The following is a 27929-nucleotide window of genomic DNA, read 5'->3' on the forward strand; positions in this document are numbered from 1 at the left end:
TATTACTAATTTGTATTATAATTCAATTTTCATGAAATATTCATATTCAGTATTGGTCCTTTTATATTATAACCACGTATCCACCCAGGCTCATGGTGGGGCAGGGCTCTGTCCTGGGATGCTTGAGTACAAGGTAATGTACACCCTGACCAGGTATCCAGTCTGTCAGAATTGTTTTCAATATTTGGTTCAAAAACATGAGTGACAACAAAAATCCAACTAGGATTCTTGCATATGATGAATGAAGTCTGTCTTTGACTGTATTGTCCAGCTGATCCATCAAACCCCCAGCAGGTGAACCTTATTCATGACATAACACGGCAACAATGTAAAAAATTAAACAGCAACAGTCTAAATGTAAAGTGCATTTTAAACTCTTCAATAAATCATATGCAAAGAGTCATTCAGGACTGTAAAACGTGAACTACAGAACCCAGAGTCTTCATCATTAAATCTCTGGTTGCTTCATTTTTCTATCCTATATCAGATACTTTAAGGTTAGGTTAGGTAAAGTTGCATTCTCATGGTGAGGCAAAGTGTTTTATGTGTGCGTGTCATGAACGGCTATAAAAGGCCTATAATTAAAGAACAAAGCGGGGTTTGAGTTCGAGTTGCGGCAGACTGTCACTACTTGTAAATGGAACGCAGCCTTCCTACGGCGGACAGCTAATAACAGGAATCGGACGCGGTCCACCCAAGTCCACAGCAACCACCATAGCAACCGCCTAGCATGACCTTAAAAACATATTCTGTCTTCATAACTATCAAAAACATGAAATGATTTGCAAAGTGTTTAAGTGTTACAGCTGCAGAGAGCTATGGCGGTATCTTTGGAAGCTGTTTACATAGCTAATAATATACGATGTAACCATGGAGACAGTCAGTCACGTGAGCTAGCGGTGCATGTTTACTACAGTGAATAAGGTGATTGCGTGCACACGCTGCAGAGGGTAAAGACATTACTTCAATATTGTTTTATATTGATATATATTTGCCTTCTGTTGACCATCACCTCAGGTTCACCATTACAGCTTCAGCATACAGATGCACACTGTCTAAATATCAACACATTCAAAAACTCATGTCTCAGAAATAAGCACAGCTGTTCATGTTTGTCATTAGAGTTTTATTTGTAAGAAAATTATGAACTTCATATTGTGTATGAAATAAAAGAACATTTCACAACTCTGAGTCAACAGAAACAGGTAACAGAAATGTCTCTAATGTAGACATGTACAGTGTAGTGTAAGCATTAAAAGATCATAAAGGAAACACTAACATTTATGTGAAACTAATTGTAATAAAAAAATGAACAGGTGCTTTATAGATTTAAAAGAAAGAATCTGAAAACAACACTTTTTTGGTCTAAGTGATCAAAGTAGAAAACAGAACTGATGTTCAAGAACAAACCGTAGCTGCACTAATATTACACATCTCCATTGTTGTGGTGAACAGACATGTTGCTTTTAAAACCACATGCAGTGTGTGACCGTGACTGTTCACTGAGACCATGAACGCCACTTCGCTGAAGCCTTCGCCTTCTTCTTCTTCTTCTTCTAAATTGGAAGCAGAAGGAGCACGAGCTGCTTTGATCTACTGAAAGGAAAAAGCAGAACATCTGAGCTGAAACCAGTCAGCTGAAATCTTTAAGACAGGAACAATCATTCAATACAGTGTCTCAGGTGGCTTAGCCTGTTACAACTGTTGATACAAGCTAAATACGGTTAACACACAGTGTCAGGGAGCTCCAGTGTGGGAACTAGTGGCTTTAGGTTTGTAGTCATTTAACTTTCATCCATTCATTCATTTAATTCAGGAGGAAGAAATGTCAGGTTGATGCAGGCTGGTTACATGCATTTGGTCCCATGCTGTCTTTAACTAAATGACTTGGTTCACTTTATGGCTGGGCTGTATGTGGGGTTATATCATGTTATTTGGGCAGGAGTACCTGTCCTCTGTTAGACTTAGAAAGTTTCTCCATAAGTAGAGTTTCTAACTCTTATAGCACATCTGTGGCTGACAGCTTTTTGGTGGCTCTTTTTACCCCACACTGGTTGTGAGTGTGTAAATAGCCCCACTAGTTCTTTTGGGTTGCAGTTAACTTGGGAGGAAGAGGTAGGTCTGCCATGACTAGATGAATAACAATTATCTGGGATACATAAATTTCATAATGCATGCATGTATCTCTATAAACCTGGCCTGAGGGCTGCCATTTTTTACATTCAGTTATTTCTTTGTTGAATCTAAATAATGAATGTGTTACAGTTAAATTGACACTGATCGGTGTAAATGGCTCATTGGGACACAGAAACCTTTAAATTAAACCCTATCACCTGATATCGAGTGTCAAACAATATCAAAGCTGTAAAAGCTGTTTACAGTCAGAATTTATAAAACTATGATTGTAAATAAATTCAAACAAGTGAGCTTTTCTCTTTGTGCTGAATATCAACACTGTGATTTCTTAGACTGTAAACTTTACTTTAGCACAACCAGTTGTAGAAGCTGCCACTCCAAATGTCTTTTGATAACAAGAAAAAAATACCTTTTCAGTACACGGCCTGAAGTTCTTCTCTGACATCTTCTGCAATCGGCTTTGTCTGCTGGTTTGAAGACAATAAACCACAAAAAAGATGATTTAGTCACTTTGTCTGCATCATGCAGCTCGAATGTGTCGTGTAACGATGTTGAATAGCCGTCGTTATCCCTCTGCTGTGTCAGTAGGATTGTACTGTACAGCATCTCATTGAAATGTGAGGAATGCTAATGTAACACGATAACAGACTTACATCATTAAAACATAAAGGACAGGAGATATTTAGATATTTTTATATTTATATTACATTTTATAGCTATATTATTAAATAGATAGAATTTACTAAATAGCTGGATGAACATGAAAAATATGTCTATAATAACAAATGACGATGAGAGCCAGTAGAATTAATTCAACTGGACACTCAAAAGATGTCCTTAAATGCTCTTTAAGTGGCAGAACAAACGAACAAACAGTTAATCGCTTAATTGAGATGAAATCTGCTCAGCTACTTTGAAAACAGCTTCTAAGTGGTTCCTCCTTTAACAGGATGACTGCTCAGGGGTAAGGCCATCATGCAATCCAGCAATCTTTATGGTTCTGCTTTGATTCACCAGGAACTATTAGGGAAACCTTCCAGCGCCTCCTGTGAAAGACACAGGCATAAACACACAAACATTTATTAACATGTTCCACAGTCTTCCAGTTTGATTTTCTCATCCTGTGGACAACAACGTACATGGATGCAGGTTTATTGTTGACTTTTGTAAGGTTTATTTACTGAACATATCCAGCTGCAGCTCCACTGTGATCCTGAACTGGATAAGCACTTAAGAAAATGTGTCAATAAATGGACATACATCAACTTACTATATTTATCCAAACAGACGGGACCAATAATGCTTCACTGAGTTAGAGACTTTAACAGACTCTTCTATGTAAGAATGTCTCGTGCTGATATACCTGCAAACTTGACAACAAAGGTTTTTCAGACTACATGTAGCTGTCCTCTATGTCAGCTCACACATTTACATTCATGTCACACTTATTTCTGCTTTCCCATTTTATAATTATTACTTACATTTTGATGAGATACCTTGAGTTTGTAAATGATCAGATTACATAATTGGAATACAATGTATCCAATTCAGGGTTGCGGGAGGATGAAGCCTATCCCAGCTGATACAGGACAAAGACAGGCTGCCAGTTTATTGCAGGGCTAACACAATATGTGTAACAGAAAATCCACTTAAATGTTTGATATTTCTTATAATAATCATAATTATGACTATTATTTAAAGGTTTCTTTATAAATACATTTTGATTTTTTATAACCTCTAAAATATAAACCTGAGCTGTTTCAGATTCTGACCTCTGACCTCACTGCAGCTTCCTCTTGGAAGTACATCTGCTTCTTGTCTACCCCCAGTGTTGACCGCCTGCCCTTGATATCACGTACTGTACCTGAGGAACAAAAAAGGACAAACACTTGCCTTCATTTAAGAAGTACATTCATACAGAGGTAATCTATGGAAACACACTAGTTCACCCTTTGGGAGAAATCAGTTCCTGTGAAACATTTCTGTAAATGAACATCATGTGGAGAATGAATGAAATGAGTTCTTCAGGTGACTCAGCAGTCCCACACTGACAAATGAAATCTAGTTAAACTATTAAGCATATTTGCTCTTCTGAAATCTGTGTTAAACAACAACAAACATAAATTAGTAACAAAAATACAGCTGAGTAGAGGCTTTACAAACCACCAGCAGCCACAATGCTAAATTTTAATCTTCAAATGTTTCTGAGCCGTCTTCAACCTGCTTTTAACACATTAAAGTCCCACAGTCAATGCAGCCTGACTCAATCCTAAATGTTCAGCACACAGAGACACAGAGGTACCGTTTAAAGTTTAGTGTTAACCTGAGTCACTGATCATTTGCAGTATTACAGAGTCTGGCAGTCTTTGCATGATGTCCACGTCACTGTAAGTTTCTAGCTGACTCTCAGGTGTGACAGGTGTGCCAGCAGGAAAGAGTAATAATAACCTGCATCCTGAGGTTTGTCATGCAGGATTAAATTTACAGTGGCTTTGTTCACACAGCTAGGATTGTATTTTACACTGACCCTGGGTCAGTATAAGTATCATACAGTTTAAACGAAGCACTGAAACTTGCACATATTTATTATAGATCCATTGAAGCTAATCTAGATATTTGCCGTCAATCTGTGGCTGCGATTAAACACTTTACTGAAAACTTTATTAACTAGTAACTTCATCAGTCATGACAGAAGCTAATATTTCTGTGCTAACATCGTTTAAACAGTAACAGCTTTACTCCAATATAAGCTAACGTTTACACCGTAACTTTAAGCTAGCACCATAAAGACGGTAAAACACGTAATAATATCTACAAATGCATCTTAAAGCTGTTATATTAGCACTCTGTGTATTACTAAGATAACCACATTAACATTACTGACACTCGCTGACTTTTAATAGTCATTCTATAAATGCTGTCCGTTTAAATGGTCTTACCTGTACACACTGCATATCCACCGGATTCCAGCCAGAGTGGATTCTGGAGTCTTCCCACGCTCCTGTTAGTGATCCTCCATCTGGATGGATGAGAACAACCTTCTGAACAATCTAGCAGGAGATGGCCCATATCTATGGGACTGATTTGTGCTAATAACGCCCATTGTATGGACTGATAACAGCCGAAGCGGGTGAATAAAGTCACCCAGTAGCTAGCTGTGCCATTACCCAGCATACATCACTCCCTCCATAAATGCAATAAACGATACAAAAGTATCGTTCTACCTGTTTCTCAGGTAGTTGTTTACATTATATAATTTATTGTGTTCTGTATACGTCACTACAATGTGATTTGGAAAATGTCTAAATATACCTACAACAGGCACTTCCGCGGCAATCTCTTCAATCGGAGGACCCTTCACGTCAATTCCCGACGCGAGGGGGGTACCCTGCGCGTCCATAAGTGAAGCAGAGGGAGCCTGACCATGCCGCACACGTTTGACGAGTTGGGAGTGAGAACGTGTTGTGTTGAAATATCTCTGTTTTCTGTTGCCCACATTGTAAATGGTGACTCTGGCTCTAAACAGGGAGATGAGTAGTGAGGAGGTTAAAGTGGGATTCAGCATATGGGGGAACCCTAAAATTTGTTGTAGTGGCTCAGCATGGGAAAAAAATCCCAATTTAGAATAATTTCTATTGAGACCTCCAATAGATTTTCTTAGTGTATGGGTTGTGATCAGCTGACCTGTGCTCTTGCTGCCTTGAGGTTTACTGCTCTTTGTGGATTTTTACAACTGAATTCAGCAACAGGTTTGGTATTCAGTAAATGAATCTAAGAATCATCAGCTAAAAATCATATTAATGTCTGTTACACTTAATGTAACCTAACTCCAACCATGAGCACCAAAGTCACTGAGCACCAGTCCACAGCAGTGTTTTTTTGCTTCAAATCCATCACAGTTGAGGAGAGTCTTGTGAGTTGTGCCAGTTTTTATTTAAAAGCCCCTTTTCCATTAGTACCTACTCGGATCGACTCGCCATGACTGGTTTTCCATTACAATCGAGTACTACCTAATGTGCATGGTCGTTATCATAGCAACGCATCTGAGTGTCAGTCGGTGGCATGCAGTCTGATGATGTCACATTTTAGTACCTGCCCGGATCACTTGGAACCCTGGCCAAGAAGGTACTATTTTAGTACCTGGTACTATTTACTATGATCTAATGGAAAACTCTGAAAACTGTGGTTAACCATGGACAGTTGATCCAAGTAGGTACAAATGGAAAAGAGGATAAAGTGAGAAATTTAAAGCTTCCAACTAAAATATGTACATACATTTCAGGATGTGGTGCATCCCCGGGAACAATCACTTTGGATCTGAAATATAGTATTTAAGAAATATACTTTTCTGAAAAAAGTGGTCTTGTTGCACAACTTGCTCCCAGTGTGGGGTAAGTTGTGCCTTTTGTTGAAAGCATTACAATCGTCCGGACGGGAGATATGCACAGGAGGGCTCCCGCAGATCTCGAAGTGTCTGACTGGTTCACACATTTTTATAGCTTCTTCCCACCTCCAAAGTCATAAAACCTAAACCTTCACATTCTTTCTCTTCCTCTCAGGTTCAAGGTTCAAGGTTCTTTATTTGTCACATGCATAGTTATACAAGTATAACACACAGTGAAATTGAGTAGTAATTAATTTTATTACATGTACTTGGGGATTTTCACAGCTCAGCATCCAACATCAAAATCCGCTGGGGCAGTCCCAACAGCACACATTTATACACAGAAATCAACAGCCTTTGTCTCTCAAAACTAGGTGCCTGCTGATCCCTCTCTATCTCCTGCCTCCCTATCTTGTGTCCTTGCTGCCCACTTCTTCACACACTATGTTCTCCTTGCTTTGGATTATCAACTCCTTATCCCACTAAAGGCAGTTTCCTGTCGCATCTGCTTCTCACATACACCTCTGACCTATTCTCCCAATTCAATATGTGTGTGCTCTATGTGTGAATGTTTAGTAACTTGATCTATGACATACTTAATTAAATAATGAATATAATGTTTTGCTATGGTTAATACAACTAAATCCCTAATACTACGATAATCTATTCTCACACTTTGGAGAGAATACCTTGGGGAATTATTAAAGTAAAACAATATATTTTGATCTCAGAAACTGTAATGCTACATAAAACCTAGACAAACTCAATACAAAATAACTTTAGGGTTTATTTAAATGTATTTTCCAATATTAAAGGCAAATTTTTTACAGGCTTATTGCAGCACATGAGCACATCAAAGGTCAGTTTTTTTAAACAAGGTCTAGCCCTTCATGAACACATCAGAACAAAGTTAGTTCAAAATGAAAAAAATAAAAATAAAAATTAGCAATTCCATTTAAAGGTAATATATGACATCGAAGGCCAGTTTTCTTACATATGGCCTAGCGTCAAAGAAATTTTGTTCAGAACAATAATGAAATTCAAATGAAGACCAAATTAACTGCAATTCTCCTGACACATCTCACTTGTAAATGCTACAGGGGAATATAAATATGTGCTCCCCTCATGCTGTACCACCAGGTTTTCGTGGTGTGGGTAGTTTCCATGCACATCTTCTCTAGGAATGACCCCTTCATCATTTTCTTAGAAAGTGAAGATGGGCTTTCCATCCACAGACCTCTTACTACTTCGCCTTAGAAGCTTTGCACTGATGTCAGCACCATCAACCTTCTCAACCAATTCAACATAGTTGTAGGATTAGTTTTTTCCTGAAAAGGTCACAATGTCAATGACAATCACAATTACATACATATTTACATAATGTGAAGCTAAATAGCTCTAAATAGTTACCCAGTTTTGCTTCTCTGAGAATTATCTGTGTGGTGATAACTGAAAATGAGTATTTCCTGGGAAAATAATTATGAATCTTTTAAATACTTGCACACTTAACCCAACCTGCTTTTTCCTCTTTGATCCAACTGGGAGAGATATCATGTCATTTTGATGCCAGTTCACAGCCAATCATGGGACTTAGATGCTGAAACGTTGCTGCTAGTGCCTTTATATGTTCTGCAAGCTCTTTTTCCATATGTTCAATCATACAAATTTTACTTTGAAAGGGGAAAAAGCTGTTTTTTTTTTATTTAAATGAGTGAAATTAGACTGTGGAAACAGAAAGTCTCGGAGCACTTTCATAGCACTCTGAATTCATAAAACTAGCACATATAAGCAATTTCAAATGACTATAGTTTTGAATTTGAAAATAAAATTGAAAATCAGATTGACTTGATATTGACTGAGTACCACTGTAAGGGTGTATACTGTTGATACAATGTAAAGTTAGTCTGTGGAAACAAGAATATTTAATAGCATTCAGAGTTTAAAATATAGCATGTATGGGAATTTGGGCGTATGCCGTCAATATAATGTAAAATTAGTGTGTGGAAACACAAAGTTTCTTTAGTAGCATTTAATAGCAATAGACAGAGAGAATACTAAAAAAAATAGTAATTAAAAAATAAATGGTTAAAACGATCCCGAATTGCTTTTACTTTGAAATCTGTGCTTGTTTTTTTTCTTACCGTAATACTTAGTTTACATACACAACACAAAAGACGTGACGACTGGCTTGACGACAAGGGTATTTCCTGCTTAAAATGTACTTTCATTTTTCCTTACCTTCGTGCTTCTCCTGTCTGGTGCTGATCATCTCTGCGTGAAGCTTCATGTGAAGGTAAGAGAACCAGTGTGTAAATTAGACAGTTTTTCCCACGCTAACATCTGCTGTGTGCTGCTTAGTTCGAACAGAAACATGAGAAAATATCCGTATTTCACGTTAATGGATTAACGGCTGGACGAACGAAGCCATCCTGTAAACGCTTCGTTTCTTCCGTCTTTAAATGTGTGTCACCAGAGTCCGGAAATGAGCAGCAGCAGAGTTAGTTGTTTTTCAGCAGCGGAACAAGAGTCGTTATTTCTGTGGATCCACTTGCTGATGATTAAAGGTAGCTTTTTACTGCATCAATCAGTCTGTGGAGGAGGAGAAAACTAGCTGTCGACTGTACAGCTTCTGGGCTCCGGGGTACTTATATTTACGGAGGCAGCAGAGTATACATAGCGGAACTTTGCAAAATTATTATTTATAACAGATATAAATTCAACCTATAGACCTCGGATTAAAAAAATACTGCGTCACAAACTGTTTGCGTTGACTGTTTTCACCCAAACAGAGAAGTGAAGAGAGTCATATTACACTTACCACTGGATTACACTTACGTATATTTTGGGGGGCTTTACAGCCAAGACAATGTAAGATTCTGCAAATTATGGAATCCCTCATTCTCTTTCATGAGGTTTCTCCTTCACGCTCCCCCCCCCCCCCCCCCTCTCTCTCTCTCTCACTCACACACACTCACACACACACACACACACACACACACACACTGTAAGTGCAAAAATAATAGCATATAGCAATAATGAGTAATAGTATCATTCCATCTTTTGATTACCACCTTGGACAACAACCACTGTCAGAGGTCTGTGGAACAGACTTTATCTCTCTTCTTTCCTTGCTCTTTTGAGCATCAATTTTTTTCCTTTGGCTTACAAACATAAGTTATAATGCTGCAGTGCCAACAAACTCCTCTATAAGACACTTTCCAAAAATAAAATCATTGCATAGTTAATGTCAACATGTTTGCCTTTCCGCCATCAAGATCTTGCAGAAAAGGTGTTTATTTTAATCTATCAAATATAAAGTCACTGAATAAATAGAGCCAAAATTCAATTCATAATGTATACTGCATATATAATAAATAAACTTAGGCTTTGGTTCACAAGATAGAACAATGACTGAAGTGAAACTCTAACACTGAACATATATGCATTCTGTGTAAAGGGAAGGAGCGCCTTCTACCTTAGGCCCTATGTTTTTGCCATCCTGCATTTCTATGTATGTTTTCGGGTGTTTCAATAAATCACTGCACCTATATACTATTTCCCTTCTTTTTCTTTAAAGTTTGTCTTTAGTAACTTTACTGTCAGTTTCTTCTCTGTAATGTTGGGACAGCTGATGTTTGATTTCTTGAGAAAACAAACTGTGCTGTTTTGTTTATATTTGGTGGAACAAAACAATTATTTTACCATAAAAGTTAGTTTGTATTGTTTCTTTCCTTGCTGTTATCAGCTGTGTGTAGCTCAGTTCCAGCATAAAACTACTGTTCCATAGTTCACACTCGCTGCTGAAAGTAGGAAGTAAGACAAATGGTAGTACCATGGGACTACCAAGGGAGGTACACCGGGTAACTGGATACCTTTAAAATTATCATTTACTATATATTTTGCCTAGATATACATTCAACAAGTAGGCCTCTTCTTTAAAATACAGTTTCACAGACTGTTGGCTGTCCTTCAACAGGGATTTTGACTGTTAATGCCAAAACAAAGAAAGGATAGGTGGTGCAACAGGTTTTGCAGGTCTCATGTTTCTCATACTGACTGTATTATACCGATCAAAAGTTATATTAGCTTTTCTGCTGTTGGTTAATTTAAAGATGAATATGTACCAGTCACATTTTATTTTTAGGTAAAGGGAAGGCAAATGTTGAGACAATTTAAACATCAAAATAAAAACACATTTGTTTGCTTTTTATCTGAACTATTTCCAAAATATTCTTGAATATATTCTTTGTCTAACAATTTGAGCCAAAGTGGAACTTTTTTAAAAGTTATGTCACGGTACTGGGTCGTGTGACCCAGTGTTTGAGTTTTTATCTATCTTTTGTATTTATTTGTGTTCCAATTAAGCTCATCTAGTTAGTTTTTAGATTGCTAGTCCTTTGTTTCTTAGTTCCTTTTTTCTTCTCCCCCTCTACTAAGTCTCCCTGGCTCGTGTGTCTACCTGACATGTTTCATGTCTGTGTTGTTCTTGTTGTCAAGTTCGTGTCATGTCTACATCTCCATGTTTCCCGTTTTATTTTGGAAGAGTCTGGTGTTCTTTGTTCATTGCATTTAGTTTCACTTCCCCTGCCCTGTCATTAGGTTCATGTGTGTCAGCTTTTCCCTCATGTGTTTCCACTTCCCCTGATCATCCCTGTGGGTATTTAGTCTTTGGCTGTGTCCCAATTCAGGGTCTGCATGCTTGAAGTACGCGCACTACGTACGGTGCGTACGAGAAGTGCGGAAGTGAGAGGCTTGTGAAATGGGACGGTCTAGCCTTCGTCGCGCTGTTCAGGTTGCCTAACAACCATGATACTAACCGCGAGAAATGTTACATACAGCTTTGTTTGACAGAAATGAAGGAGAAAAAATGTTTTGTTGGTCATTCATTTTTGTCATGACATCACTTTGATTAGTTGAGTATCTGAGGCTGAGACCACAGGACTAAAACATGATTGTTGGGCTTCATTTCTGTACTGAACAGTCATTTCAAGATTAGTTAGTAAATAACAATTAGCTAATGTTGTTCATGAGACTAAAGTCATCTCACTGTGGTAATGTAAATATAATATGGCCAATATTATAGTATTGTCAGATTATTATGAGATATATATATATATATATATATATATAAGGCTTTACAACCAAGTTAACACTGAAAGTACAAACATCACTAATGTCACACAACTCTGCCGACATGTGGCCAACAGTAATGTTTTAATGTTCTTCGTTATTAAACATTCGCACATAAATAAGTGACGTCATATTCAGTACTTACTTTTGACAGTTCACTCTTCGGCCGCTCCCTTCTGCCGTATTTTGCGGCAAAATTATCCACACCCACCGCCGCGCTATGAATTGTGGGATATATGGGACCACGAAGCGTGCACCGGACCACGCTTAATATTTGGGGAAATCGACGGCGCATTTGGAGTATGCATTGAAGTACACTTCGAATTGGGACAGCCGTCGTCGCGTGGCGGTGACGTAATCACACTTAAAATGCGTACTTCAAGCGTGCGGTCTCTGAATTGGGACACAGCCCCAGTGTTTGATTCAGTCTGTGTCGTGTCTTCTGTGTTCCTTCCCACACCTCAAGTTAAGAGTTTTTTCAGGATTCTGTGCAGGTCATGGTCATGTTCATGTTTGTTAATCCTTGCCATGTAGTCATAGCATTCATGCACCCGCACAGAGTCCTGTTCACAGTTGTCTTAGTCACTCCTCATAGTTGCTTCTAGTGGGTTCCAGTTTAGGTTTTAGTTAAACCATAGCTTCTGTTCCTGTCATGTTATTTTTGAGACTTAGCTTGTCTCCTTCACATAGAATGTGCAAAAATGTAAATGAAAACTTTGTTTTATTAAACGTGGAACTATATGTCTATATCTTTAGAAATTAAATGATTTTCCCCATTTTTCAGTAGTAAAGTGTTGGAGACCAATCTTCTCCCTTAAGATAGTTAAAACAACAGTTTCTTATTTTGCCAATTAGCATTTCTAAATATAATAAATAAATAAATATAATAAAGAATACCCTCTGGATTAGGTCATATTGGTTCATACTCGTATTTTTATTATGTCGGACACATTAAGCTTCAAACTTTATTTTAATGTTAATGCCGCTTCTAGTTTTCCACATTCCTACAGGTAGTTAATAACAGTTTAAAAACTAAACAAGAATAATTGGTGTGAAGCTTTTAAAACTGCTGATCTGCTTTGAATAATAGATCAACAGAGATTTTTGACAACATTATTCAGATGTGTTGAACTGACAAAATATGAATATTGATATTGCAGCATGGATCAGTGTGAGAACAGAGAGGAGGGAGTCTCTTCCTCTAAAACCACTCCATGTGGGGAACATGAGAGCCAGACCAAAGCTCACAGGTGAGATTACCATCTCCAGCTGTCCATGACTCTTGTCTATGTCACAGCTCAGTAATTACGTCACTTCATCTTCATTATTCACAGGACTCAACGTGGATCTAAACGTAAACCTGGATCTGGACCTGAACTCAGCGTTGTGTCCTTACAGAGTAAAAGGTCAAAACGTTCTGTCGTCAATTTTAAAGGTCAACCTTCTGCTGCTAAAAAGTAAGCTAGGATTGATTACAAAACTACTTGAATCATTTTTTTCTGTTAACTCTTTCTGTTTCAGGCTCTTGAGTGTTTTCACATGAAAGCGGGAGTATGACTCATTATATTTCACATTATTCTGCACAAATTTCTACTAACTGAAGATTGTCAGTGATAGTATACTGATGGGTTTTCTACTTCTGTGTAACTCCTGCTATGTGGAAAAAAAACGTGTGAAAAAATCTTATTAGGATCAAACATAAAAACATTCATTTTTACTAACTAAAAACATCTAAAGTCTCCTGGTGGAAATTTTCAATTATACTCTTTGGATATTCTTTAATTTTTAGTGGAAAGTATTGGACTATTCTGCAGAGATCACCCTCCTCCCCAAACTGATGTTAAATCATTGAACCTAGATGTGTCATACTGTGAGCTGGTTGCTTTACTTGGCAGAGTTTACAGTGAATCTCCTTCAAGGAGCCTCAGACAAAACATTTTGACAGCTATCTTTGCATGTTTCTCCTGTTTACACTGCGTATATATGCTTATATATATATATGTATGTGTATATATATATATATATATATATATATATATATATATATATATATATATATGTATGTATATATTTTGGATTTGTGTTAATTTCATATTCAGTATTTCGCATGATAAATGTAATAGGTCAGTACTTTTAGATTAGTCAGATTTCATGGCTCATTTGTTTGAGTAATATATGTAAATTAATTATATTTTATGGCACTTTAAGGGGGGGGGGTCTTCATTTAGTATAATTAATTTTCTTTGTTTGTGAGGTAATCTTTTGCTTTGTTTTGTTTTTTTGTGTTGTTTGTGTTTGTTATTGGATAGGACTTCTATATAAGGCACCATTTGGACATGTGCCAAGAAAAAAGAAAAAACTGGAAGGAGATGCACTTATGTGAGAGTGGGGCCAGACAGTTTTTTGACCTCTCTGTCTCTCTTCATTTTTTAAAAATTTGTAAGCGTTCAGTGTATAACATATCACTGCCATGATGTTTTTTAAATAGCTCAGTGTTGAAGTAAAGAGCTTCAGTGAAGATTATCAAATGGTCTTGTGGATCTGTTTGTCTAGAAGCGGGGATTTGTTTGGGGAGTATTAGGGAGTGTCAAGCTGAGGCTTCATTCACTAGGATTTACACTGAGTCTGCAGTCCACTTCATTTTTGACCAGATCTTATGCATGTATGAGGGTGCACTTAGTCATAACTGGGTATGAGATTTCAGACGTCTGGACCTCTGTATTTTTTTTTGTAATTGTTTTTTTTCGCAAAGACAGTACAAATAGAATTGAGTATGTGGTGCTCTAGATGGCCTTTATTTTAAAAGACTATATAGGAAATTTTATTCTCTATATTCAAACTTATGGCCCACCATACAGTGCCTCAGATTGGGTTGTGTTTAGGGAGTTAACTTCACTTGGACCTGAAAAGTTATATTAGCTTTTCTGCTGTTGGTTAATTTAAGGATGAATATGTACCGGTCACATTTTATTTTTAGGTAAAGGGAAGGCAAATGTTCAGACAATTTAAACATCAAAATAAAAACACATTTGTTTGCTTTTTATCTGAAGCATTTCCAAAAATTTCTTGAATATATTCTTTGTCTAACAATTTGAGCCACAGTGGAACTTTTTAGAATGTTATTCGCTTTGTTTGCCAAAAAACTTTCCAATTTTTCCCGTTTCACAGTGTAACGGGTCTTAAAATTCAGTTTTTCTATATATAGGATGTGCAAAAATCTAAATGAAAACTTTGTTTTATTTTTGGTGGCCTCTGGATTCCCATATGCTTGTTTGCCATTCACCTAGGGACCATTTTTGATCCGAGGACACCACAAGGGTTACATGTGGATCTATATGTTTATACCTTTAGAAATTAAATGATTTTCCCCATTTTTCAGTTGTAAAGTGTTGGAGACCAATTTTCTCCCTTAAGATAGTTAAAACAACAGTTTCTTATTTTGCCAATTAGCATTTCTAAATATAATAAATAAATAAAATAATAAAGAATACCCTCTGGATTAGGTCATATTGGTTCATACTCGTATTTTTATTATGTTGGACACATTAAGCTTCAAACTTTATTTTAATGTTAATGCCGCTGTTCTGGGAAACCATCCTACCTGGCAAACCATCCTACCCGTTGTTTCTGCGCATGCACACAACACGAAATTAAGTGGCGAACCGTACTACCTTTGTGAATAGTAGCCAGAAAAATACTCTGACGGGTAAAATTAAGTGCCAAACCATCCTACCTTTGTGAATGTGACCTACAAGCATACTAACAGCTAAAATTTAATGGCAAATCGTCCTACCTTTGTTAATCTGAGCTAGAAGCATATTTTCACAGCTAAAATTCAGTGGCGAACCATCCTACCATTGTGAATATGAGCCAGAAGCATACTTTAACGGCTAAAATTAGGTGCCAAATCCTCCTACCTTTGTTAATAAGAGCTAGAAACATACTCTGACGGGTAAAATTAAGTGCCAAACTATGCTACCTTTGTGAATATTACCTACAAGCATACTTTACCGGGTAAAATGAAGTGGCAAACCGTCCTGGCTTTATAATTATGAGCTACAAGCATACTCTGATGGGCAAAGTTAAGTGGCAAACCGTCATACTTACTTAAATTTGTGCTGGAATTACTCTGTAACAGCAGAAATGTGCATAAACTACTTATGGTAGGATGTTTTGCCAAAGTAGGATGGTTTGTCAGAACACTGCTTCTAGTTTTCCACATTCCTACAGGTAGTTAATAACAGTTTAAAAACTAAACAAGAATAATTGGTGTGAAGCTTTTAAAACTGCTGATCTGCTTTGAATAATAGATCAACAGAGATTTTTGACAACATTATTCAGATGTGTTGAACTGACAAAATATGAATATTGATATTGCAGCATGGATCAGTGTGAGAACAGAGAGGAGGGAGTCTCTTCCTCTAAAACCACTCCATGTGGGGAACATGAGAGCCAGACCAAAGCTCACAGGTGAGATTACCATCTCCAACTGTCCATGACTCTTGTCTATGTCACAGCTCAGTAATTACGTCACTTCATCTTCATTATTCACAGGACTCAACGTGGATCTAAACGTAAACCTGGATCTGGACCTGAACTCAGCGTTGTGTCCTTACAGAGTAACAGGTCAAAACGTTCTGTCGTCAATTTTAAAGGTCAACCTTCTGCTGCTAAAAAGTAAGCTAGGATTGATTACAAAACTACTTGAATCATTTTTTTCTGTTAACTCTTTCTGTTTCAGGCTCTTGGGTGTTTTCACATTAAAGCGGGAGTATGACTCATTATTTCACATCACTTACTTACTACTCTTACTGAGTATACATATAAATATATTTATTTTGAAAATATGGTCCAAAGTTATGGGCAGAAATCTGTGCCATCAGAAACTGAATTTGAATAAGTTAAATTCGAATTTGAATTGCTCGGATTGAATCTGAATTGTAACTTAAATAAATGCTTTTAAAAACTGAATATGAATTATCCTAATTTGAAATTCAATTTATTGGTTTGAAAATGATCATCACTAAATTGAAATTGAATTTTATATTTTGAAAATGAATTAATTTGCTTTGAAAACGTATTTTATCCTTTAAAAGTTTAGCTCTCGAATAATTTCAGATTCACTTCTCACCGTTCAGTTTCAGTTCTACAATTCAATTTCAGTTCCAAAATCAGTTTTGGGGACTTACATCCGGTTCCGGTTCAAGAGTAATCGAGCACAGATTAATAGAACTACGTTTTACTAGCGGACCGAAAGTGTTACTGACGGGAATCTACAGCGTCTTGAGCTGAATTAAGACTTCAGAAGTCATTCGTCATGTCGAATGACCAGCGGATAAACTCTCAGGTTGGTAATAAATGTATTACATGTTGTATAAAAGGCCCTAAAGTTCATAGAATAGTTTTATTGGTGTTTATAAGTTTATATAAGTTAATTTAATATTCAGTCTTCTGTCAGTTTGGGCCAGCCCATCTTCTAGTGACATCATCCGGTTAGTAAGGTGGGCAGTTTTAATGTCGGATGAGCAGTGTTGGTTCGGAGGGGGTGCACTGATTCCTGGGGAATGTTATGTGTGCGTAAATGACAAGTGTTGTATTTTGCCTTTGTTTGTGTCAGTACTGTAGTATGTTACCATTTAGGAGCTAATGTAGTCCATAGTGGGAGCAGTAGGCCACGCATGCAACGCGTGAGTTCACCCTCATTTCATATGCTAATTTATGTTGTTAGCTTACCCCGGTTTAGCTTTGTTGACGCATGTACGGTCGCTCGTATGTCCATAATGTCATTCCTGTGTTATCAGACCTTCTCTGTATGTTGTATGTGATGCTTGTGATTGTTTACTTTAAAGTAGCGGAGTTTGTAGCGAACAATTAGGTACGAGGATTAATAAAATAGCGATCGTAGTTCGACCGGAAGTATGGCGTCCCGCTTGCCCTTCACAATAAGAGCATTATAGCGGATTATAAAGGGGACGCTTTTAATTTTGTACAACTACCGGAAGTAACCTCGCACTAATGTTGTTTAGATGCATAGTGTGAGCAGTTTGAAGTGTATTATATTTTTCTGATCTTTATATTTGATTATGTTAACTATATTGTATCATGTTTATATTTGAGTATTTGACTTGTCTATTCTCTTTATTTATCGTTATTTCCATTGTTTATTTCCTTTGTAGGAAACCACACACACACACACACACACACACACACCTATGTACACCCGCTGTGTTTACAGCCCCAGAAATTGAGTGGTGACAATAAAGTGCCTCAAACGGAACCTCAAGCTCCCTCCTTCTTTCATACTCTGGGACAATTTGGCCTTAAGTGGTGTTCTGGCCTACACACTGGGGTGACCGTAGTGCTCAAAGACTGAATCAGTGCCACAGTCGTGCCTATCTTTGATATCTCCACTACACATGTATAAGAACAAGCGTCATGTTGACAAATGATAGCCATACAGTAACTTTTATGCTTATTGTAGCTGTTAGCTAAAAACGCTAATTTAGCGTAGTTTGTCCTGAATTCAGCTTCGACAAACAAATATGATCGACTGTTTCTAGTAGAATTCCGAAGTTGTCCTCTTGTACCCTCTCAGAGCCCTGTATGCTTGCAGAGACCCCTACAGTAGGAAAACATGCAAAACGGTGTCCAAACCTTTGTATTTTAGCTTTATTTATGTCTTACACAGCATCCCAACTCTTTAGCTAACTTAATAACTCTTTAGCTAACTTAATAACTCTTTAGCTAACTTAATAACTCTTTAGCTAACTTAATAACTTTAGCTAAAGTGAATAGTATACACATCCAGTAATGCATATACTATTATATATTGTACATATATTTATTAGTCTCAGATTTAGCCATTCTTATATTTTGCTTGTTTTACGTTATTGTATTTTTGCACAACTCTGTTGCTTGTGAAGCTCGCACACAAGAATTTCACTCACATGTACTGTACCAATGTACCTGCACATGTGATGTGACAATAAAAGTGATTTGATAGTTAGTCTAATTCATTAGTGCAGCATTACTGGATCACATCTGTTTGAAGTGATATATGTGACTATCACTGTGTTTAACTACCATAATAATTCTTAGGGTACTGAGTGCATGCTTAATTAGTTTTTTTTTTTTTTTTTTTAAACATACTGCTCCATTGCTATGTTTGACAGGCTGAAGTTGTCGGGTCACCTCCTAAATCGACCATCTTTTACAGGTGTTTTGTGCCAGAAATGGAGTGTCCACTGAAGACTGAAGATATTGAATCTCTACGCCTTGCCATTGATTCCTCTTGTGCCTTCATCTAGACAAGAGACATTAACTTAACCACTCTCATATGCTCTGTACATACATCACCTTCCCTGACAGTCATAGCTTGGCTCATCTGAGGGTGAAATTATAAGAATGTGTTATTTTGCAAAGTGCTCTCTAGGGTTCCTAAATAAAATAAGGCATTGAGGTCTTTTCTTTTGAATTAATCCCTTCTTCTGAAATATAAGAACCTCTCCTGGTTTTAATGGCACTTTGGATTTCCTTACTTTCTGTTCCACTCCCAACCCCAAATAGATGCTGACAAGCTGACACAGTAACATGGAAGAGGGAAAGAAGTCGGAAAGGACTACTACAAATAAACCCAATGCCTAACAATGAAAAATGTAAAATAAGAACAATAATAATAAAGATAAAAGATGAAGTAACATGTTTTTAGTTTTTTGTTTATTCCAAATGATCATCCAGATGTCTGTGACATGTGATGACAAACACCATAATTGAAGGCCTTTGTCATCATATGCTTAAACTCATCATATATTTTTGCATATGCTGAACAGGCAGTCAGACATGCTGTAACTGTGGGGGAAAAAAAATGCATGAACACCATACAGCAGGGGTCTCAAACTCCAGTCCTCGAGGGCCGCTGTCCTGCAACTTTTCCATGTGTGCCTGTTGCAACACGCCTAGTAGGTCATTAGCAAAACTACAGAACTTGACTGCATGCTGAGTTGGCAATTCAGCCATGTTACAGCAGCTCATGAGTGAATGAACATGGTGCAATAAAAGTATTTTTAGAAGTATATGTTTCCAAATACATACATTTACTTGAGTGGGGTTCGGGGTTGCCACCTCAGCATGGAGTGAAGTTCTATACGCTTGCTAATGACCTACTAATTGTATTCAGGTATGTTGCACCAGGGACACATGGAAAAGTTGCATGACACCAGCTCTCGAGGACTGGAGTTTGAGACCCCTGTCATACGAAATATGACAGGTGTGGTTGAACTGCATGAAGACTGAAGTTTTTCTTCTCTTCTGGCAGGACAGGAATGTGGCCTTGTCCTGTGAGCCACCGTAAGGATGTACTTAGAGTAGAACTGGACTGTCACCGGCCTCAGACTCTTCACCTTTTCAAAGACAAAGCAATCATTTAGATAAAATATTAGATATTGTTTACCTGTAAATGCACAAAGAGAATTTAGAAATGTAATTATTGTCAAGAGTGAACAAGCACTGATAGTGTAATCTACAGCTGTGGCCAAACGTTTAGAGAATGAGAAGTGTTGTTTATTTACAAAGTTTGCTGTTTTAGTGATCGTTGTATATCATATTATATCACTTCAAACAGGTGATCCAGTAATGCTGCACTAATGAATGAGACTAACTATTCACTTTAGCTAAAGTTATTAAGTTAGCTAAAGAGTTGGGATGCTGTGTAAGACATAAATAAAGCTAAAATACAAAGGTTTGGACACCGTTTTGCATGTTTCCCTACTGTAGGGATCTCTGCAAGCATACAGGGCTCTGAGAGGGTGCAAGATGACAACTTTGGAATTCTACTAGAAACAGTCGATCATATTTGTTTGTCAAAGCTGAATCCAGGGCAAACTACGCTAAATTAGCGTTTTTAGCTAACAGCTACAATAAGCATAAAAGTTACTGTACGGCTATCATTTGTTAACATGACGCTTGTTCTTATACATGTAATACATTTATTACCAACCTGAGAGTTTATCCGCTGGTCATTCGACATGACGAATGACTTCTGAAGTCTTAATTCAGCTCAAGACGCTGTAGATTCCCGTCAGTAACACTTTCGGTCCGCTAGTAAAACGTAGTTCTATTAATCTGTGCTCGATTACTCTTGAACCGGAACCGGATGTAAGTCCCCAAAAACTGAATTTTGGAACTGAAATTGAATGGTGAGAAGTGAATCTGAAATTATTCGAGAGCTAAACTTTTAAAGGATAAAATACGGTTTCAAAGCAAATTAATTCATTTTCAAAATATAAAATTCAATTTCAATTTAGTGATGATCATTTTCAAACCAATAAATTGAATTTCAAATTAGGATAATTCATATTCAGTTTTTAAAAGCATTTATTTAAGTTACAATTCAGATTCAATCCGAGCAATTCAAATTCGAATTTAACTTATTCAAATTGAGTTTCTGATGGCACAGATTTCTGCCCATACAAAGTGTCGCAAAGGACCAGACCTTATACGGCTACTGTATGAGGGTGCAACTGGCCATAACAGGGTATGAGGTTTCTGATGTCAGAACCTCTGTATTTTTTAGTTTATTTTAAAAGACTATATAGGGAATATTATTCTCTATATTGTAACTTATGGCTCACCCTACAGTGCCTCTGATTGGGTTGTGTTTTAGGAAATAACTTGAATTGGATCTGAACCCTTAACTTAATTAACTGTCATAAGTTATTTAAATTTCAAGTGATAGAATAATTGTTTTTTATAATTTAAAAAAAAATTTTTTTATAAACCCAACACACATGGTCTATATTTCTATACAGTGTTCTTGCTGCAACAGAGTTAAGCTGTACAAAGAAAAAAATCTAGTTGGGATTATATTGCAACTCTAGGACTTAGTCTCTTCAATTTCTACTCGTCATTGGAGCACAGGTGTCACACCTTAAATATTATGTAGTAAGAGAAAAAAATTCCCATGTGACACTAATTTCTAAATCTTGGTTATATATAAAATGATTTTATGTCATAACCGAGCAAAAACATATTAGAAGCAAATAATTTTATTTCACAGGAGCAATTAAATCCCTCACCTGAAAATTCAACAGCTGCACATGTAGAACTCAACATCCCACAAATCAGCCCCCAAAGTCAGAAATCAATCACTGAGATTTGTTTCTCTGTAAATCTGATAATCGTTAATTCAAAAGTTGTTCTATAATATTGTATGACATATAGTTAAAATTTCTTCATATTTGTATTCTTATTGTATTCACAGGGGAACACATTTGTGTTTCTTCATTACTGAGATGTAAACAAACTTAAACATTTCTAGCATTTAATCTTACAAGAAACATTTTCTGAGACCATTAGTAGGATCTGGTGGGTGTTAATAATTTGAGTCAATGGTGTAATGCATAAGCAGCTGCTTACTGATGAAAATTCTACTTTTCCTGCAGTAAGAGGACCTTAGGGGCTGGACTGGTTAAACATGTGAGATATTTATAGTGGAACAAGACCATGAAGTGCTTTAAAAGGATATAAAAATAAGCAAGTGTACTATAGGACTATACAACAGGTAGAATGTGCTCTCTCATTCTTTTATTAGTAAATACAATGTCTGCAGAGTTCTGAATTTTTGAACCCAAGCCATCAAGCAGGTTTCTTGATTGATGGCTTGGGTTCAAAAGAGTTTCTTCTGCTTATCCAATTTGGAGTTGTAGGGGTTCTGGAGCGTGTCCCGGCTGTCATGGGGTACACCCTAGACAAGTTGCCAGTTAATCACAGTACTAATATAGAGAGACAACTATTCACACTTAGGGTAAATTCAGATTCACCAATTAATCTAACTTTGGGCCATGGGAGGAGGAGAAAGCCCACAGGGGCACTGGGAGAGCCTGCAGGTTGCAAACGCAGCAACACCAGCAGGCAGGTGAATTTGAACCCAGGACCTTCTTACTGTGAGGTTTGACAGTGCTAACCACCACACCATCATGCTGCCAAGCTAGAATACTCCAGCGCTATATGCTGGAGAAATTGAACATACATGCATGCATACTGTGATTATTAGAACCTAAGATGCAAACATAATGCCCCCAAGGTTTACAGAAGAGACACAGTGAGCAGCACAAGCTACTTCAACCTAAATATAAACTACTTCATTCAAAATAAAATGTGAAGAAGGTTATTGCAAAGCAGTGAGAAATAGTATACAGATCTTCAGAACTGTTAATGCAGGAAGATAGCTCTACAAAAGTTTTTATTTTTTTGTCGTCTGTCCTCTGAGCACATTGAGTTTAATTCTAACGAAATATGCTGTGTAAATAATATTGCCATTGACATTTAGACAGATAATTTTGTTTCACAATTCAATCTAATTGAATTGCGTTCAATTCAGATTTATCCATGTAGCGTCAAATCACCACAACAGTTGCCTCAAGACATTTTATATTGTAAGGTAAAGAAAACAGAGAAAACACCAACAATCATATGACCACCATGTGAGGAAGCTGGTTGCACAGAAAAGGGATCTGAAAGCTGAAGGCTCTCCCTCCCATTCTATTTTTAAATACTCTAGGACAAGTAAGCCCACAGAGTGATTTTAATTTTAGAGATATTGGAAAAAAGCAGTCCTAAATATATGTTTAATATGTGCGTTGAATGACATATCCTGGTCAAAAATGACACCAAGATTCCTCACAGTGTTACTGGAGGCCAAGGTAATGCCATCCAGAGTAGGTATGTGGTTAGATACCATATTTCTAAGAATTTTAGGGCTGAATACAGTAAACTCCGTTTTATCTGAATTTAACAGCAGAAAACTTGCGGTCGTTCCTTATTTCTTTAAAGCATTCCTGCAGTTTAACTAATTGGTGTGAGTTATCTGGCTTCATGGATAGATAAAGTTGGGTGTCATCTGCATAGCAGTGAAAATGTATGCTATGTCTTCTGATGATACTGCCTAAGGGAAGCATGCATAGTGTAAACAGAATTGGCCCTAGCACAGAACCCTGTGGAACTCCATAGTCAATTCTAGTGTGTGAAGAGGACTCTCCATTTACATGTACAAATTGGAGTCTATTAGATAAATGTGATACAAACCAGCGCAGTACCTTTAATACTTACAGCATGCTCTAATCACTCTAATAGGATATTGGTTGACAGTGTTGAATGCTGCACTGAGATCCAACATGAAAAGCACAGAAATAGGTCCACAGTCAGTGGCCATAAAAAGATTGTTTGTAACTTTCAAGCTTTTTATGTACTGTGATGAGCACTGAAACTCTTCAAATAAGCCATTCTTTCTTTCAAGAATTTTTGATATGAAAGGAAGGTTGGAGATTGGCCTATAATTAGCTAAGACCGCTGGGTCAGTTGATAGCTTTTTAAGTAATGATTTAACTTTTGCCATTTTAAAGGCCTGTGGTACATAGCCAATTAATAGAGATTTCAATCTAGGTTCAGTTTTGTGGCACATAATTAAACAAAAAAGTCAAGCGCTTGTCCAGTGCTGTGCTTTAAACAGGCTTAGCTAAAATTAAAGTAGTGCAATATAAACAAAATCCATGTTTAAAAAATATATTGTTGATGTTCAATTATTATAATCAATGATTATATAAAAGTTCAAAAAGCCATTATTCATAGAAAAAGGCAGAATACTCTGTGTGAAAATTGATGCAGTGTTGTATTACTTCTTGTATTAATATGTTACTGCAGTATTTTAAGAGAAGTATTTTGAAAATGGGAAAACTGCAAAAAAAAAAAATTAAACATAAAAAAATATATAATTATAGTATGAAAAGCACAGACAATGGCTGCAGTGGACACTTTTTTATTGTTTTTAACTCTCTGTGCCAAGTTAGGTCTGTTAACTTTGCTCTTCTCCACGGCTGGCTGACAGACCAGTTGTACCAAATACTTTGTACACTGCCTCCATCTGACTACAGAGCTCACTGCAGGCAGACTGGCAGTCCCCAGATTGCCAGTCACTGCAAACACGTTACTTTTCCAACATAATTTTAGTTAAACGACTACAAACCAGAGAAAAGTTGAACCTGAGGAACAAACTAAAGAAATTCCAAACTCTTCAACATCTCAGACACATTTTAATATGATTGATAGGTTGGTTGTGGTGTTTATTCTTGTGAAGCTATAACCTTATTCATGTTTCATTTTAAATTAAGAAATGACAGTATATATTTAATTAAAAGTACCCTGTGGTTCAGGCTGCTCAATGTGTCTTTTCTGCAAATCTTAGGTTAATTATGTTCATGTCTCTTAATAATTATGTTATGTATCACTTCGTGTTTTGCCTGTTTCCTTTTTCTGTTGTGAAGATAGTTGAGAGTTAAGTTGTTTGAGTCTTGAGATACTGTTGGGCTTTAAAATTTCATTTATAAATTGTTTATAAAGCCTAGATAGTTTTCACTTTATATAAGGTCACATAACATACTTGACTACCACACGTATGTGCCTGAATTAACCATGAACTACAATATGAAATAAGCATTTATAAAACCTCTATTAATACACTAATAATGTAAATACTTCTTTCTATGTGATGTGAACCAGTAACTGCTCTTAAACTTGTTTGTACTTGATATAATAGTTAATTTAGAAATGGTCATGCCATCGTTTATAACGTATAAAAATGTATGAGCTTATTACTCAAGATTAAACCATCTATATCCATGACACAGTAAGGAGGAGTAATGGTTTAAAAATGATAATTAACGTATTTACTAATACCTTACTTAATATCAAGGAAAATATAAAGTATACCACCTATATTTACAGTAGAGATAATTTGGAAGCACTTAAATATTATTTATTGAGATAGAGAATTTTCTCTATTTCACAGTTAGACTCCAATGACCTGTCATGAGAACAGAATCCCAGCTGTAGGATTAAGGACAGAACCCCCTGGAGCCTAGATGCTGGTGGTGGTGAAGATGTTGATGGAGGCTTGAATGGAGCTCTGAGTGACTTGAGTGGAGGCTAATTGGCTCATGAGAAGGCAGGGAAGATGATCTTAGTATTGAGTTTGACAAGGTGGCAAAGTAAAAGTGTAAAAAACAGACTAGCAGCTGAACAAGCAGCCTGATGAGATGATTACATTTCCTTGGTGAACTTATACATACGCTACATTACAAAAAAAATTAAAATAACACAGAACAAAACTCAAGCACAAATGATTCTCAAAACCAAAGGGAATCATGAACCCACAAAGAACGCCCAAGACTGATGCTTAAAAGTGTTTTGTTTGTATAGTGTTTGAAAATTGCTCATGCATCAGACATTGTGATAATTATATACAGTGGTATGCAAAAGTTTGGGCACCCCTGATAATTTTCATGATTTTTCTTCATAAATCATTGGTTGTTTGGATCAGCAATTTCATTTAAATATATCATATAGTAGACAAACACAATAATATTTGAGAAGTGAAATGAAGTTTATAGGATTTACAGAAAGTGTGCAGTAGTTACTTAAACTAAATTAGGCAGTTGCATAAATTTGGGCACGCTTGTCATTTTATTGATTTAAATACCTTTAGCACTAATTATTGGAACACAAAATTTGTTTGGTAAGCTCACTAACCTTTGACCTACATACACGGGTGAATCCAATCATGAGAAAGGGTATTTAAGGTGGCCAACTACAAGTTTTTCTCCTCTTTGCATCTTCTCTGAAGAGTGGCACCATGGGAGCCTCAAAACAACTCTCAAATGACCTAAAAACAAAGATTGTTCAACATCATGGTTTAGGGGAAGGATACAAAAAGAGATTTCAGCTGTCAGTTTCCACTGTGAGGAACATAGTGAGGAAATGGAAGACCACAGGCACAGTTCTGTTTAAGGCCCAAAGTGGCAGGTCAAGGAAAATCTTAGATAAGCAGAGGCGAACGATGGTGAGAATAGTCACAGTCAACCCACAGACCAGCTCCAAAGACCTACAACATCAACTTGCTGCAGATGGAGTCACTGTGCATCATTCAAATATTTAGCGCACTTTGCACAAGGAGAAACTAAAATTGAGTTATTTGGACATAACAAGAGGCGGTATGCATGGAGGGAACAGAACACAGCATCCCAAGAAAAACACCTGCTACCCAAAGTAAAATTTGGTGGTGATTCCATCATGCTGTGGGGCTGTGTGGCCAGTGCAGGGACTGGGAATCTTGTTAAAGTTGAGGGTCACATGGATTCCAGTCAATAACAGCAGATTCTTGAGAACAATGTTCAAGAATCAGTGAATTTGAAAGTTGTGCCAAGGCTGGATATTTCAACAAGACAAAACTAAACACTGGTCAAAATCTACTAAGGCCTTCATGCAGAGAAACAAGTACAACATTCTGGAATGGCCATCTCAGTCCCCAGACCTGAATATTATTGAAAAGCTATGGTATGACTTAAAGCGGGCTGTCCATGTTCGGAAACCATCAAACCTGACTGAACTGGAGATGTTTTGTAAGGAAGAGTGGTCCAAAATACCTTCAACCAGAATCCAAACTCTCATTCGAAGCTATAGGAAACGTTTAGAGGCTGTTATCTCTGCAAAAGGAGGATCTACTAAATATTGATGTAATTTTTCTGTTGGGGTGCCCAAATTTATGCACCTGCCTAATTTCATTTAAGTAACTATTGCACACTTTCTGCAAATCCTATGAACTTCATTTCACTTCTCAAATATCATTGTGTTCATCTGCTATATGATATATTTAAATGGAATTGCTGATCCAAACAGCCAATGATTTATGAAGAAAAATCATGAAAATTATCAGGGGTGCCCAAACTTTTGTATACCACTCTATATTATGGGTCCTATGCATGGGTTTATCAAACCTGTGTCTGGACCAATAGGTTAATGATTTTATGATAACAAGAGAGCTGGAAAGAATACCAGGAGCCACTAACCTTTACTGCAATTACATTATCTGAGATGTTTTTATGTCAGACACCACACGTTACATTCTGAGCCACAGGGATTAGCCGATGGTAGGATGGAACAGAGGACCGACATAATATTAGGCAACTGGTCATAATGGTTTGTTATATGAGTCATACTGTTCTTCATTATTCCTTCACAGAGTGGAGCAGGAGAGCTCAGAAGTTCCCAGTGGTCAGTCTGCCCAGCAACATCAAACAGGCATGGACCTGGACTCCGTATTTATGGTTTGTACATGCATAACAACTATTTTTACATTTACTTATCTCTATGCTAGGTGTGATGAGGTAATGAGGGGCCTGCCAGTCAGAAGGTTAGTGGTCAGATTCCTTGTTCCTCTCGTCTGCATGAA

General features: G+C 37.0%; 1 protein-coding gene and 1 long non-coding RNA gene across 7 annotated transcripts in view; one reads left to right on the forward strand and one right to left on the reverse strand.

The window, feature by feature from the left end:
* Nucleotides 1-1126: 1126 nt before the first annotated feature.
* LOC146391192 (uncharacterized) lies at nt 1127-8864 on the reverse strand. 4 transcript variants are annotated; one of them, XR_014799905.1, is made up of 5 exons: nt 8759-8864; nt 5076-5155; nt 3276-4000; nt 2546-3182; nt 1127-1596 (listed from the first exon to the last, which is right to left on the reverse strand). It is a non-coding gene; the product is annotated as an uncharacterized LOC146391192 (long non-coding RNA). The 4 variants fall into 4 exon arrangements; XR_014799903.1 differs by adding an exon at nt 5453-5654 and having other exon boundaries at nt 2546-4000; nt 8759-8860; XR_014799904.1 differs by adding an exon at nt 5449-5654 and having other exon boundaries at nt 2546-4000; nt 8759-8860.
* The window catches only part of LOC146391193 (protein NLRC3-like), a 56841-nt gene continuing 37511 nt past the window's right edge, over nt 8600-27929 (forward strand). Inside the window, exons 1-6 of one of the 3 annotated variants that reach the window (XM_084924030.1) lie at nt 8601-8813; nt 12811-12900; nt 12985-13107; nt 16031-16120; nt 16205-16327; nt 27720-27804. In XM_084924030.1, the coding sequence (XP_084780156.1) occupies nt 12812-12900; nt 12985-13107; nt 16031-16120; nt 16205-16327; nt 27720-27804 (510 nt within the window). In that variant the 5' untranslated portion in view covers nt 8601-8813; nt 12811. Of the gene's footprint in view, nt 8814-8991; nt 9085-12810; nt 12901-12984; nt 13108-16030; nt 16121-16204; nt 16328-27719; nt 27805-27929 lie in introns of those variants that run through there. The other 2 variants (XM_084924031.1, XM_084924033.1) reach the window with 2 other exon arrangements.

Source organism: Perissodus microlepis, chromosome 3 (assembly GCF_051167445.1).
Source record: "Perissodus microlepis isolate ML-2025 ecotype Zambia chromosome 3, ASM5116744v1, whole genome shotgun sequence".
NCBI lineage: Eukaryota > Metazoa > Chordata > Actinopteri > Cichliformes > Cichlidae > Perissodus > Perissodus microlepis.